This window comes from Arvicola amphibius, chromosome 8, assembly GCF_903992535.2.
Source record: "Arvicola amphibius chromosome 8, mArvAmp1.2, whole genome shotgun sequence".
In the NCBI taxonomy this organism is placed as follows: domain Eukaryota; kingdom Metazoa; phylum Chordata; class Mammalia; order Rodentia; family Cricetidae; genus Arvicola; species Arvicola amphibius.
In genome coordinates this window covers 98,450,828-98,463,675 of record NC_052054.1, presented here as the reverse complement: position 1 = coordinate 98,463,675, position 12,848 = coordinate 98,450,828, and the positions used below count along the sequence as shown (strand labels likewise).

Below are 12,848 nucleotides of genomic sequence, written 5' to 3'. Positions count from 1 at the left end.
GCTCTCATTGACTTAGATAGTTTCCAAAGTAACTCCGCCCACACCCACTATCACAGCAGCTTAGCCCCTCCCCAGGAATACACAAGTGCCACCTGACCTTCTCACTGCTGTTGGAGGTCCAGGGAGCATCTCGCACCACAAAGCCTTTGGATGGTGCCTTGGATTCTTCATGTGCTGGGGGCTTCATGTAAACCTGCAGTGCCTCACTGTCCACCACATCAGCCAGCTGCATGGCAGAGAATGTGGTGTTGGTCAGCTACAGCCAGCCAGCTGACCCTTCTGCTAGATACCACAGGGCCACCCACCCACCCACTTGCCCCTGCCCATGCTTGGCTGTCACTTCAGGATTAGGACAGGATGCTTCAGAGCCCAGCCTGGGCTGAGGCCCCCTAGATCCTGCCTGCACAGGACTCACATATTCCTCCTCTAGGTTGAGGATGTGGTCGATAGCTTCCTCCACATTCTCCGGGAGTCCTGTCACAGTGACGCAATTGGGGTCTGGAGCTCCACTCTGTGGGAAGCGAATGTCCACCTGGAAGAAGCAATGTCACAGGACATTAAAGGGAGGACTCTAGACCAAAGTACCACCATCACACTTCTATTCTTAGTCAGTGAATTCAGGAAAATTTTAGGAAGTCGGGTTTTAGGATTCTTCACTTGAGGCAGTCACATGCATCATCCTGCCAGGACCACCTGGCTTCCTGAAGACAAAAGGCCCTGAGTGTGTGCCTGACAGTCCCACCTTGCAGAAGAGCATGGCAGTTAGCCTGGTGACTCTGCCCTTCTATGAGCCCTCATTATTTTACCAATGACGTCAGAGTGCAATACTGCCCTGCAGCTTGCAGGGGTTCTGATCCTAATACCTTAGAACCAAATACCCCTTCCCTCCTAGCTCTATGTGGTCAGTAGTGGTAGGAGTATGCAGGTTGCCAGTGCCCTGGGAGGGATGGGCCTTCTCAATCTTGTGCTTCAGTTGGCTTTGTCTGGACTTACCTTGAACTCATCCATGATCTTCCGGATGGCTTTGCCTCGGGCACCAATGATGCGGGCATGCACACGGTGGTCCAATGGGACATCCTCAGAAACCATCTGCTCAAGCTCACCCACAATTTTCAAGATAGCATCACGGGCAGCTTCAGTGTTCTTCTCATACCCTGTGATGGTGATTTGATCCTGAGGCTTAAAAAGGAGAATTCAGTCAGAGAGGAGAGTGACTCTTCTGGGACGCCCAGGGTCAGCAGGGTGCTGCGAGTAGGCCGACCTGAGGAAACGACACACGGCAGGTGTGTGGATGGTGGTTCTTCATCAGACCACGTAAGGTCAAAACACATCAGGTGGCTGATGTAAACCACAGGTTAAGGGCTGGAAGGAAGACTCTGCAATTAAGATGCTTGCCATACTTGCAGAGGACCACAGTTCTTAGCCAATTCCCAGCACCCATGTCAGGCAGCGCATAACTGCCTGTGACTCTAGCTCCAGGAGGCCTGATGCCCTCTTCTGGCTTCTGTGGATACCTGTACTCATGAGCCCATACACATACACATAATTAAAGCTAAAAATTAAATCTTGGGGCTGGAGCTATGGCTCACTAGTCAAGAGAGCACACTGCTTTCATAGATGGCCTGGGTTTGGTAACCAGCTCCCACACAGCTACAAACATCACCCACAACTCCAGATCTCTGCTGGTCTCCTTGGGTACTACACATTGGCAAAACATTCATACACTCAAAAAAAAATTACGTTTTAAAAATGAAATCGTAAACAAAACAACCACCCTGAGTTAACATCCATTAAGCACTTATTCCTTCCCAAGCCCCATAAGGGACAGAAAGGAGGGCTAGTGAGAGGGCTCAGTGGATAAAGGTGCTTGCTACCAAATCTGACAACCTGAGTCTGATCCCCCGAACTAAGATGGTGGAAAGATAAAAACCACTCCCTCAAGCTGTTCTCTGATCTCCATGTGTGTGCTGTGGTGTGGACACATTTGTATGTACATGTACACACACATATGTACATGTGTGAAATGTTAGAAAAAAATCAAAAAGGACAAGGCTAGGAAGGACATGTGATCATGAAGATGGAGAAGGACCAGTAGGTGGCTTCAAGAAAGCAGGCACAAGGCTGGGGACTACTGAGACAAAGTTCCCAGCTCCTTAACCTTCTGCTTTGGAGGTGTCCAGGACCCTTAGAGTCCGCTCTGCTCACTCAAACCCACCAGCTCAGGCCTCCAGAGTTGAGCAACAGGATATGCGGGAACGAAACAGCAGCAGTGTTTTAATTTCCTGGACAATAGGCCCCAAATAAAAGGACAGAACACAGAGAGACTACACAAGTAACAAATACCTGGAGTTAACATTAGGAGGCAGAAAGATCCAGCCTGGGAGGGAAGCAAGAGATCTAGGAACAAGGGGAGAGGCAGCAGACTAAGAACTTCCTGTCCAGACTAAGGGTAAAGCCAGGCAGCGGATCCAATTAAGGTTCACCCAAAACAGGCATGCCATGGCCATGGTCAGCACACTCCACAGAATCAGTTCTGCAAGTGCAACTCTCACAGGAAAAAGCTGTGGGTTTAAAGAGATTGTGGCTGGTAAGATGGCTCAGTGGGTAAAGGCGCTTGCTGCCAAACCCAGTGAGTTCAATCTTAGAGACCTACACAGTAGAAGGAAACAAACTGACCCTACAAGTTGTCTTCTGACCTCTACACATACCCTATGGCATATGTGTGCCCCTATATAAAGAGATGCATCTGCTCTACCCTACTAGGTTCACAGATTGGTTAAGTCAAAATGGTGAATCAACCCCTAAAAATATTAGTAATTACAGGGAATCTGATGGGAGATTAGGCATGGTGAGGACAACAAACTATATATTTTTTGATGATTTATATATATACACAGTATAAAATCCGTTGTCCTCACTATGCCTCCCCCCTCCCATTTGGGGACATATATATTTGGAGATATTAATATAAAAATATCTTCAAATTGAGGGCTGTAGAGATAATTGAGCTGTTAAGAGCACTGGCTGCTCTTCCAGAGGGCCCTAGTTCAATTCCCAGTATGGACATGGTAGCTAATAATAAGGAAGGAAGAACTGAACTCACAGCTGAGGGCAATAAGCAAACTTGGAGGTGAGGTGGACTGGGACTGTGTGTCCACCAGGATGGAACCAAGTGAGGAGGTGAGTGACCCTTCATTCTTTTATGTATAATAGGAGGCTGCATAGAGCTCATTAGGGACCATGGCTAATGGAATGGGGAATGCAGAGAATCTAGATTGGGCTGGCGTTTATCCTTCTGCTTCCAGTAGTTCAATGGAGCCTGGCCACAAAGTCTTGGCACTGGTAGACACAGTGTGCACATATGTTGGCATGATGGCTCAAGGAGGAACCAGCTGGAGGTTCAGGTTCAGGGCTTGGCTGTCAGGAGTGCCAGAGTAGGCACAGGGAATTTAAAAGTGCTCTATAGCCCAGATAATAATCAAAGAAGCACAAAACTGACAATTACTAAGCCCTGGTTCATAGCTTGAGCTGAAGTCAGATTCTCACACGTTGTCCCTCTAACCTATCCACTTGTTTCCTACTTGACAAATCTGCCTAATATAACTCCCAAGTCAAGTAGGGCATGGTAGTGCACACCTTTAATCCCAGCACTCAGGAGGCAGATCCATGTGATTTCAATGCTAGCCTGCTGTCAGATATTGGGGTGAAAACCTGCTAGATCAGAGAAGCTGAGAAGCAACTAGCTGACCTTCCTTTTTGGCTGGAGACCAGCAAGAGAACATATCTCTACTCGTCCCAAACCTAAAAGGCCTTAAGAGCCTCTAAGTCCCTCCCTGCTCCTTTCTGTGCCTCTCTCTACCATCTTCCTGAGTGCTCCATACTCTCTAAGGCTAATTCTTCACAACTAGTCACTGGCTCCGCCCCATGATTCAAGGTTAACTTTATTAACAGTCTTGGAGTTTCACAGTGCTATCAAATATCCCAAAACATTAGCCTATTCTACATATATTGAGTTTCGGGACAGCCATGGCTACATAGAGACCTTGTCTTAAAAACATCATCATCAACAAAAACAAAACAAAACCCAGGTCAAGGCAAGGGTCAACAAGATTCTACCTGCCCAAGTGTTCTAGCTACAACCTTTTAGATGGTCATCTTACCTGGTTCCCATCATCTTTATCAGGAAACTGGATGTTCACCTCATGTTCTAAGCGGATCTGGGTAATCACTGCCCCCTTTCTCCCGATAATTTTGGGATGGTATTTGGGGTCTACAGTGACGCTCAGCTTAAAACTCCTTAAAGCCTACAATGAAGTGAGAATGAGGCAGAGGACAGGGTGGTTGGGGAGGAGGGGATGGGAGAGGTAGGGAGAGGGCAGGAAGGGGAGATGGGGTAAGGGGGAGAAAAGGGGAGGGGGGGAGAGAGAGAGAGAGAGAGAGCTCATGAGTATGAGTATTTGATCAGAGAGCTCATGAGTATTTAAAACTAAGCCACTTTACTCAGGTACCATTTCCAGCCTGATTTGTTTGTTTTTCAAGGTTGGCCTTGAACTCACAGAGATCCACCCCCGAGTGCTGGGATTACCACCCCTGCCCAAATCCAGCCTGATCTTTAAAACATAAGCCAGTTCCCCAGAGTGATATTACACGTTCCCAGATATTACACGCCCAACTCCCCAACAGCACGTCAGAGGCACCGGAGCGAGCTACTTGTCCCTGAGACGAGGCACTATCTTCTATACTTTCTGTAGGAGCTGATATATCAAAATATTTCTCTTGATTTGGGGAGTAACGGAAACACTGAGCTTTTAACCTTTTCATAGCAGGACCACCAGATTCTGACAACACAGCAATGACACCTGGCTTGGCCTCCTGCCCTACTGTCTGAAATAGGCTCTGAACCAGACTGTTTCCTACCCCAGCCCAGGCAGGCAGCTCTTGCTCACCCGATCTTCCTGCTCAGCCTGTAGCTCCTTTACTCGATCCAGTAGCCCCGTCTTAGCCCTGTCCAAATTTGCTGCAAGGCCAGTGATGGCGATGATGTCTGACTGCAGTTCGGGAGCTGGTACATGTATATTCACCTGTCACAACAGAGTCAGCGATGTCTAGAGGACCAAGATGGAAAGGGAGTGATGCTCACCTGCCTTGGGGAATTTGAGGGAGACCGGGAGGAAGGACAGTGGTTGACTTAACAAAACAATGGAGGCAGAGCCAATATGGGTTGACTGAAAGACAGGAGCACTCAGAGGGCCATGGCTTTTCTCCAGATAACAGTCCCCACATAGTATAGCACCCAGTAAACTGGTTTACCTCAAACTCATCCATCATCTTGCGGATTCCACTTCCTTTCTGCCCAATGATATAACGGTGAAGATCAAAGGGTACCTCTACCTCGATGGTGACTGGAACCAGTGCCTAGAAGGACAATGGTAGAAATTAGGTAGAAATCACGAGCTCCAGACCAACAGTCTACATGGATCTCAATGCTCAGTGAAAAGAAAGGACAGGGAGCACAGTCCAAGGTAATGCTGGCAGAGAGGATTTACTCTTGCACCTATACTTTAGCATTTAGCAGGTCAAGGCCCACTGGGAAGACACAGTATACTAAGGCCCAACTCCTGACATGTCTCTGTGGTTGTGACAACTTTCCCAAAGCCTGTGTGGGTTGCAAGGGAGTCTTCTGGACAGGTGGATCAGTTATTTGCACTCTATTCCCACGTGTATTGTCTACCACTCCTCAGTCTTTGCTCCTGCACGACACCTACCACTACCAGTCAACAGATACTGCCATGTGGGCATTGTCTGGATGAGTTCACATTCACCCACTACTAACGAGATCCTTTTACAGATGCCATGGCTATGGCCCAAGAGGCAAGGCCCTAACACTGACTGAGTCCTGGTGAAAAGAAATGGCCTCCCTGGGCTGTGTGAGCAGCGAAGAAAGGCATAGAGCAAATGTACTTTTAGGACTGAAATGATAGGATCTATGGTCTGTTGCCACCCGGGCAGAGTCTGAACCACCAAGGAAGAGAAAGAGTGAGGCAAACACACCTCCAGGGCTTCCTTGGCAGCCTCGCATTTCTCTTTCCGGCCAGAGATGATTATGATGTCACACCTCCTGGGAGAGCCAGGGTCAGTCTCTTTGGTCTCTCTGCCCTCTCCAGCCTCATCTCCGTTTTCTTGGATGGAAGGCTCTACACTGTGAGCTAGGAATAAAGGGAAAAGCCTAGTTGACAACTGCAGAGGTATAAATCACATACACTCGTGAGTCACAGGCGTGCAGAAGTCCGTACCCAACACTGGTACGTATAATTCAATTCAAGTGACCTAGCTCTGGACAGGGATGGCAGGGTTTCAATAAAGAAGAGGCCAAGATAGGCCCATGATAGTTCCTCATGCCAGAAAGGAAAAGCCCCCAAATAAAGGGGCATGTCACTAGGACACAAGCAAGGTGTAAATGCCCAGATAATATTATCTTGTAAATACCCAGATAATATTAACCCATGCATCAAAGTGAGCTAATAGAATAAACAAATAATGAGAGAGCCATCAACTGGAATTCTAGGAAAGAGTAGCTCTGAAGGCACACTATGAATTATGTAATAGCTATGTGATACTAGACATGATCTTGATGAACATGCCAAGGTTAAGTCAAAGGTTCTTAGGAAACACTCACTGATAAAATAATTGTATAAATGCATACTCAAAGTTAGAAAATGTATTGACAATTGGGGGATGGGGATGGCTAAGAAAACACACTACAGCTCATTATGCTATTCCATGCAGTTTTTCCTCTGGTAAGTGTTTCAACACTAAACTGCTGAGAACAGATTACTCAGCTTTGAAATCCATAGAGCACTAAGATTCCTAATAAGTGGCCTGCATCCTTAGGAAAATGGACTGGACAAATGCCATGGACACCAAGCCAATGACAGTAGTAAATATATAACAGGCTGCAGGGTGTTTCTAGATCATGCAGATCAACAAGGACTCATCAGTAGTAAAGACCACACCCCGTGTTTCGCACACGCAAAGCAGGCAAAGTTCATACATGACACTTCGTTGGCAATGGACCACATTTAACTCTTGTCTTCAACCAAAGTTTCCTATTACCAACTACCCAAGTAGAACAAGGTAACAAGCATTGTTAGGCTTAAGGCCTTTCTGGAAGAGATATGGGGTACCTTAATGGTGCCCCCGGGCAGAGGTAAGAGGTTTGGAGAGGATCTATCTGCAGAGTGTGTGCATATGCGCACACAGGGTTCTTTACGGCTGAACAGACACCTCTCTACTACTCACATAGTGTCCTAGAAAAGAGTGGAACTAGACTCTCAGCAATTTCCTAGGTAAGACAAAGGAAGCTCCTGGCCCTTTAGGGGCCTTGTCCTGTCTTTTACAGACCAGGAGGATGGTCCCGAAATCCATGCTAGCATTCGAGCACCATTCCAGTGCCAAAACAAGAGGCAAGAAAGAACCACCAGGATCGACTCATTTGACAGCGCCACGGGTAGTGATGGTCACCACCAATATGATCACCAGAGCTAAGCTTAAGTAGACCCACCTGGGTTCTCCTCTCTATCTGGGAACTTAATTTGAACATTGTAGTCCCTAGTGATCTGCTGGATTCTTGAACCTTTGGGGCCCATGACAGATCGATGGAACTTCTGGGGAATAGCACATTCCACCGTCACTTGAGCTTCCTGAAGTAGACACAAGAACGAAAAAAGGTCAAATACAAGTCATTGATTGTATAGCATTCTCCCTACCCATCTTCCCTACTAGTTCACACCACCTTTTATGAAGGGAACCTAGAGATCCCAGCATGAGTGGGTGGAGGGGTACACAGGGTAGGGGGGCTGGCCTCCTGCAATGGATTCTAGTGAAAAAGATACCCACAACCCACGGCAAGTTTTTATTACACAGACTCATATAAATATATAATACCTGCTTTACATACAAGTTTTGCCTCACTGAAGCAAGCTGCCCATGAGACACTGTCTGCTGGTGGGCAGTCACATCAGACATAGCCTTGGACTTAGCAAAGAAGCACCAGGCTAACTATTAGCAGAGGGGGCATAAGGCCTTGCAAGGAAGACTATAAGACATGTGAAGAAGGGGGTACTCTCAGGACAGTCTTGGTGACTTCATATGACTGCTCTATGGATTCATGGACACACAAAGGTGATCAGGGTCCAGTCAGAGCCCCTCGGGTACTCACCAGATCTTCAATGATTTCCTGAATGCGCTTTTTGGCTGCCTCCACACAGTCCTTGGCACCCTTGAGGGTGACTTTGTCACTCTGTGTGCCAGAGCGTGGGAAGCTGACCATCACCCCTCCATACTCCTCAGCGATCTCTCGTAAAACCTGCCCTCTTCGGATAACAAAATGGCGGTGGTGCTTGGGATCCACCAGCATGTAGTCTTCAACCACATTATCCTGTAGTAAAGAAAGGAACTGAAGAAGACCTACCCTCCCCTACCAAAGCATGAGCAGCACTGACAGCTAAGGCCTGAAACTTACCAGGTTCTGGATTAGTGCTTCCAGCTCCTTCTGGGCCTCACGGACAGCATCCTCTTTTCCTATGATTGTGATCAGGTCCTGGTCCTTATCCTCAGCAGCTGGGAATATGATGCGGGCTCCAGTACTGTCACGCACCTTTCGGATTTTACCTCCCCCTTTGCCAATGAGGAATTTGTGATATTCTGGTTTGGCTCGGATGTCCACGGTAAAACTCTTGGTTTGCTGCAGAAATAAACTTCATGTATGTTTGCCCCTCACAGCCTGCCTGGGCCACAGTATACGAGATCTGAGAAGTAGGGTGGCCTTTCCTTATGCATTTGCAGTGTCCTGTGTTTTATTAACACCCCACACCCAATAGAATTATCACATCTTACACCTCACACAAGAACACCTAGACAGTCATTTTACTCCACAGCCATCAGAAAAATACAGAAATAACTCTGGTCCTATTATTTATCAGCAATGACTAAACTTCTTCAAGCCATTTGTTACCCACTAGAGGCGTGCTATGTGTGGTGGCAAACAGGCAGTGCAAGCCCTCAGGAGAGCAGGGTTTACTGGGCCATGGCTCGCCCACTTTTTCATATTCTTCCAGATCAAACACACATCAACTATTCCAAAGGTCAGCCCTGTTTCTTCCCAGCACCACAGACTAGCCAGTACACAACAGCAACTCACCAGCTCAAGCCTGGAGAACCACCAGCAATAAAGGCCACAGCAGAGACATGGCCCTCAACTCACGGTAGCCCAAAGCCCTTGTTTTTCACCAACAAAGCAGGGCACAACAAAAGCTGGACCTTGTGATCTCTTTACAGGTGTGTGTCTGGCAGAATACAGCCTGCCTGCCTTTGGATATGCCACCTGGCCCACAGCATGAAGAATATGAGGAAGAAGACTTCACCAAATATTACCATAAAAATTAATTACTCCTTGGATAAAAATGTTCATAATCAACATTATTTAAGAACTAATGTGCCTACTCACAGACCTGTGAATTTTACATACAAGACAGAAATGTGCCAAGATATTATGAGAATTGATATATATTTAGTATAAATAATAAATATATTTCTACATGTCAACCACAGAAAATTAAAAATATCTATTTATAGTATCACTAAAAGCAGAGATAATAATAGTTGAGTCCATGTAGAAAAACAAAAGATCAGAACAGTCCAAGCATTTTTTTTTTTTTCCTAGAACTAACTTTGTAGACCAGGCTTGGCCTTGAACACACTGTGATCTGCCTGCATCTGCCTCCCAAATGCTGGGGTTAAGACATGCGTCACCTCCGCCTGGCTAGCTCAAGCAAATTTTAATTAAAAAAAATTTTTTTTAGAGTGTGTGTGTTTGTAGGCTCAACACTGAGTGTTTTCTTTAGTTACCCTCTACTTTATATTATGCCTGCAGGCCAGAAGCCACCAGATCATTACAGATGATTATGAGCCACCATGTGTTTGCTGGGAATTGAACTCTGGACCTCTGGAAGAGCAGTCAGTGCTCTTAACCTCTGAGCCATCTCTGCAGCCTGTGACTAGCCATCTTGCTCTGCTGCCCAAGAATTAGGATATAGATGGGCTACCATACCCATCTTGCTTTTATACGGGTTCTGAGAAACCAAACTCCAATCCTAATGGTTTGTGGTAAGCCACGTCCCTAGTCCATCAGTACTTAACCACCAAGCTATCCCTATTCTGCTCCTCACCTCGATAATTAAAAAATTAAGAGAAACTACACTTGAAGGAAGGAGTCACCATCAGCTGACATGCCGGCCTGTAAGGTTGGCCATCCCGAACCTGTGGTTCTGTCCAAGTAGAAAGGTCTATATTCAGACCTACGAGATTTTGTTTGCATAGTTTTTCTGAGACAGCTCTCACTATGTACCCCTTATTGGCCTGGAAGTTAGAGATGTATCTGCCTCTGCCTTCAGACTGCTGAAATTAAAGGCATGTACCACCACACCAGCCCCTGGGGGATTGACAGAAGGACTAATGGAGAGTCTTTGGAAAAAGAAGGTGGTAGTTAATAAATTGATGGCAGTGGAGGTTAGAGTACTGTCTTGGTCAAATCTCAGAACTACAGATATAAGAACTTTGCATTCTATGGTAAATCATATTTTAATCCATTCTGAAATGTTAACTGCTTCCCCTTAGCCCACCACCTTAGAGACTCAAAGTACCTACCTTCTAATCTCGTAGGTGTGGACATTTGTATACACAAGTTGTTTTCTGACTTGCCACAAGGGAAGAACACTTAAGACTTTCCAGACTGACAAAGGGAGCGTTAGCAATGACTCACCTTCTCCTCAGCCAGATGCAGGAGCTGCTTCTTGGCCTTCTCTACATCTGAGGAAGGACCCCTGATGACAACCGTGTCACTTCCAGAACCCTCCACAGGAAAGTGGATGTGGACTCCACCACATTCCTCCATGATGGAGCGGATCAGACGGCCCTTTGTGCCAATGAGAGAGTTGTGAAGTTTGGCAGGGATTGAGACTTCCACCTCAGCTATGTTGGCCTGAAATCAAATACAACATTAAGAGGAAGTTACAATTTGTGTGGTGAGAAAAGCCCACAAGAAAAGAATGCAGCTCCAGCTTGAGGATGTTTGAAGAAACAGGATGGCGTGCTGGGTGTAGGCCAGCAGGAAGGCATAAAGAGCATGATAGGAAAGCCATGACTTTAGACTGTGCAATGCTGGACTTGTTGCTTTAGTCAATTCTGCAGGTGGCTGGCAGATGAATATGTCCTGAGACAAATTTTCTTATTAAAACCAAGGTTCAGATTTTGATCAAGATGAAATAAAGACTGAATCTACTCTACCCAGAAAAGTATTTTAAAGATACTGGTGATGAGAAACAGGCAAGCTGAGTCACAAGAAGTGAGGAAACAGCTATCAGCCAGGGATGAGGCTGTTTGACTACACAGACCAGAGTCTAAAGGGGGAAGCATGGATAAAAAACCTGAGAAATAGAGGCCACTCAACTACTGGTCTATATACACATTACCCTGGGCAGAGAAGGAAGGGAAGGTGCTTGTATCCCAGTCATTGCGTCTAACCTCAGCAGAAGGTACTTGGACATAAACTAGATACAGTCAGGTATGATATTGTCTAACAACCCAAAAGGAGTAAATGGTTTCCTAGTAACTTAAAGTTCAAAAGTATATGAAAGCATGCAACAATAATTAGACACTAATTTGACTTATGGGGAAGTGCTGTCTAATGATTTCCAAATTAATCTCTCTAGGCTGGGTGTAGTGTCACATAACTTTTGTCCCAAGTAGAGGCAGGTGGATCTCTGTTGAGTTTCAGGCCAAGCAAGGCTAAGTAGTCAGACCCAGTCTACAAACAAAAACAAGTTCTCTCCTGGAGAAGGCTCCAGTCTCAGCAAATAAATTAAGTTTATAAAGTTCAGGAATTGAAAAACCCTCCAAAGTCTTGGAAAGGTCTTGAAACTTACAAGATCCACAAAGCTCCTCCCTACAGTTATACATGAAGTAATAATTGCAGAGAGAGGAAGTTTCTAACTGTCTCAGATGTCTCCAAGTGGTACATTGAGGTTCAGGGATATGCTCTCACAAGAGGTCACCCATGTAGCTGTAAGTAACCTCTCATCTATGTTTTGTAAAATGACCAATAAACTCACTGGGTTACCAAATTGGACTTTGGTGTATTGGTTACTTTGATGTGTTGTTCGTGCCCTATCTAGTAGGAAAAGATATTCACTTAGGTCTCTCTAGGAGAAGTCACACAATACGATGATTCCAGGAGTGTATACATACCAAGATTACCAAACTGCACAATGAAAACATTTTTAACTTATAGCATGTTAATTTTTAAAAAGCTAAACAAAATTCAGTGGGCACTTTGAGATATAGTTTGCCTTCCTTTTTAAAATCCTTGTGTATGTGTCTGAGAACAATCTTGGGTGTATCATCCTCATCTTCCCCCTTGTGTGAGACAGGGCCTCCTCTTTTTACCTACTACATATGTTAAGTTCGCTAGTCTATCAGATTCTGGGGATTCTCTTGTCTTCAGTTCCCATATCCATGTATGTCCACACACTGCAATCACAGACGGATACTACCATGATTCATGTCCTCAAGTTTGCTGAGTGAGTACTTTATCCATTGAGCCATCTCTCCAGCTCCGGAAATGATATTCAAGTGGCATAAAAATTAACAAAAGGGAAATGTCTATGCAGGGTGGTGGTGATGTTGGCACACCTTTAATCCCAGCACTCTGGAGGCAGAGGCAGGCGGATCTCTTAGTTTGAAGCCAGCCTGGTCTACCAAGTGAATTCCAAGACAGCCAGGGCTAGATAGAG

The 12,848-nt window shown here is 45.8% G+C and overlaps 1 protein-coding gene across 2 annotated transcripts in view; it reads right to left on the bottom strand.

Moving 5' to 3' along the window:
- The window catches only part of LOC119821466 (high density lipoprotein binding protein), a 77,040-nt gene that overhangs the window by 2,278 nt on the left and 61,914 nt on the right, over nt 1-12,848 (bottom strand). For both annotated transcript variants that reach the window (XM_038340508.2, XM_038340507.2), the window contains exons 17-27: nt 10,820-11,038; nt 8,522-8,743; nt 8,219-8,437; nt 7,562-7,700; nt 6,052-6,206; nt 5,311-5,415; nt 4,947-5,081; nt 4,161-4,304; nt 994-1,179; nt 416-532; nt 98-226 (exon numbers count right to left, since the gene is read on the bottom strand). In XM_038340508.2, the coding sequence (XP_038196436.1) occupies nt 98-226; nt 416-532; nt 994-1,179; nt 4,161-4,304; nt 4,947-5,081; nt 5,311-5,415; nt 6,052-6,206; nt 7,562-7,700; nt 8,219-8,437; nt 8,522-8,743; nt 10,820-11,038 (1,770 nt within the window). The remainder of the gene's footprint in view (nt 1-97; nt 227-415; nt 533-993; nt 1,180-4,160; nt 4,305-4,946; nt 5,082-5,310; nt 5,416-6,051; nt 6,207-7,561; nt 7,701-8,218; nt 8,438-8,521; nt 8,744-10,819; nt 11,039-12,848) is intronic.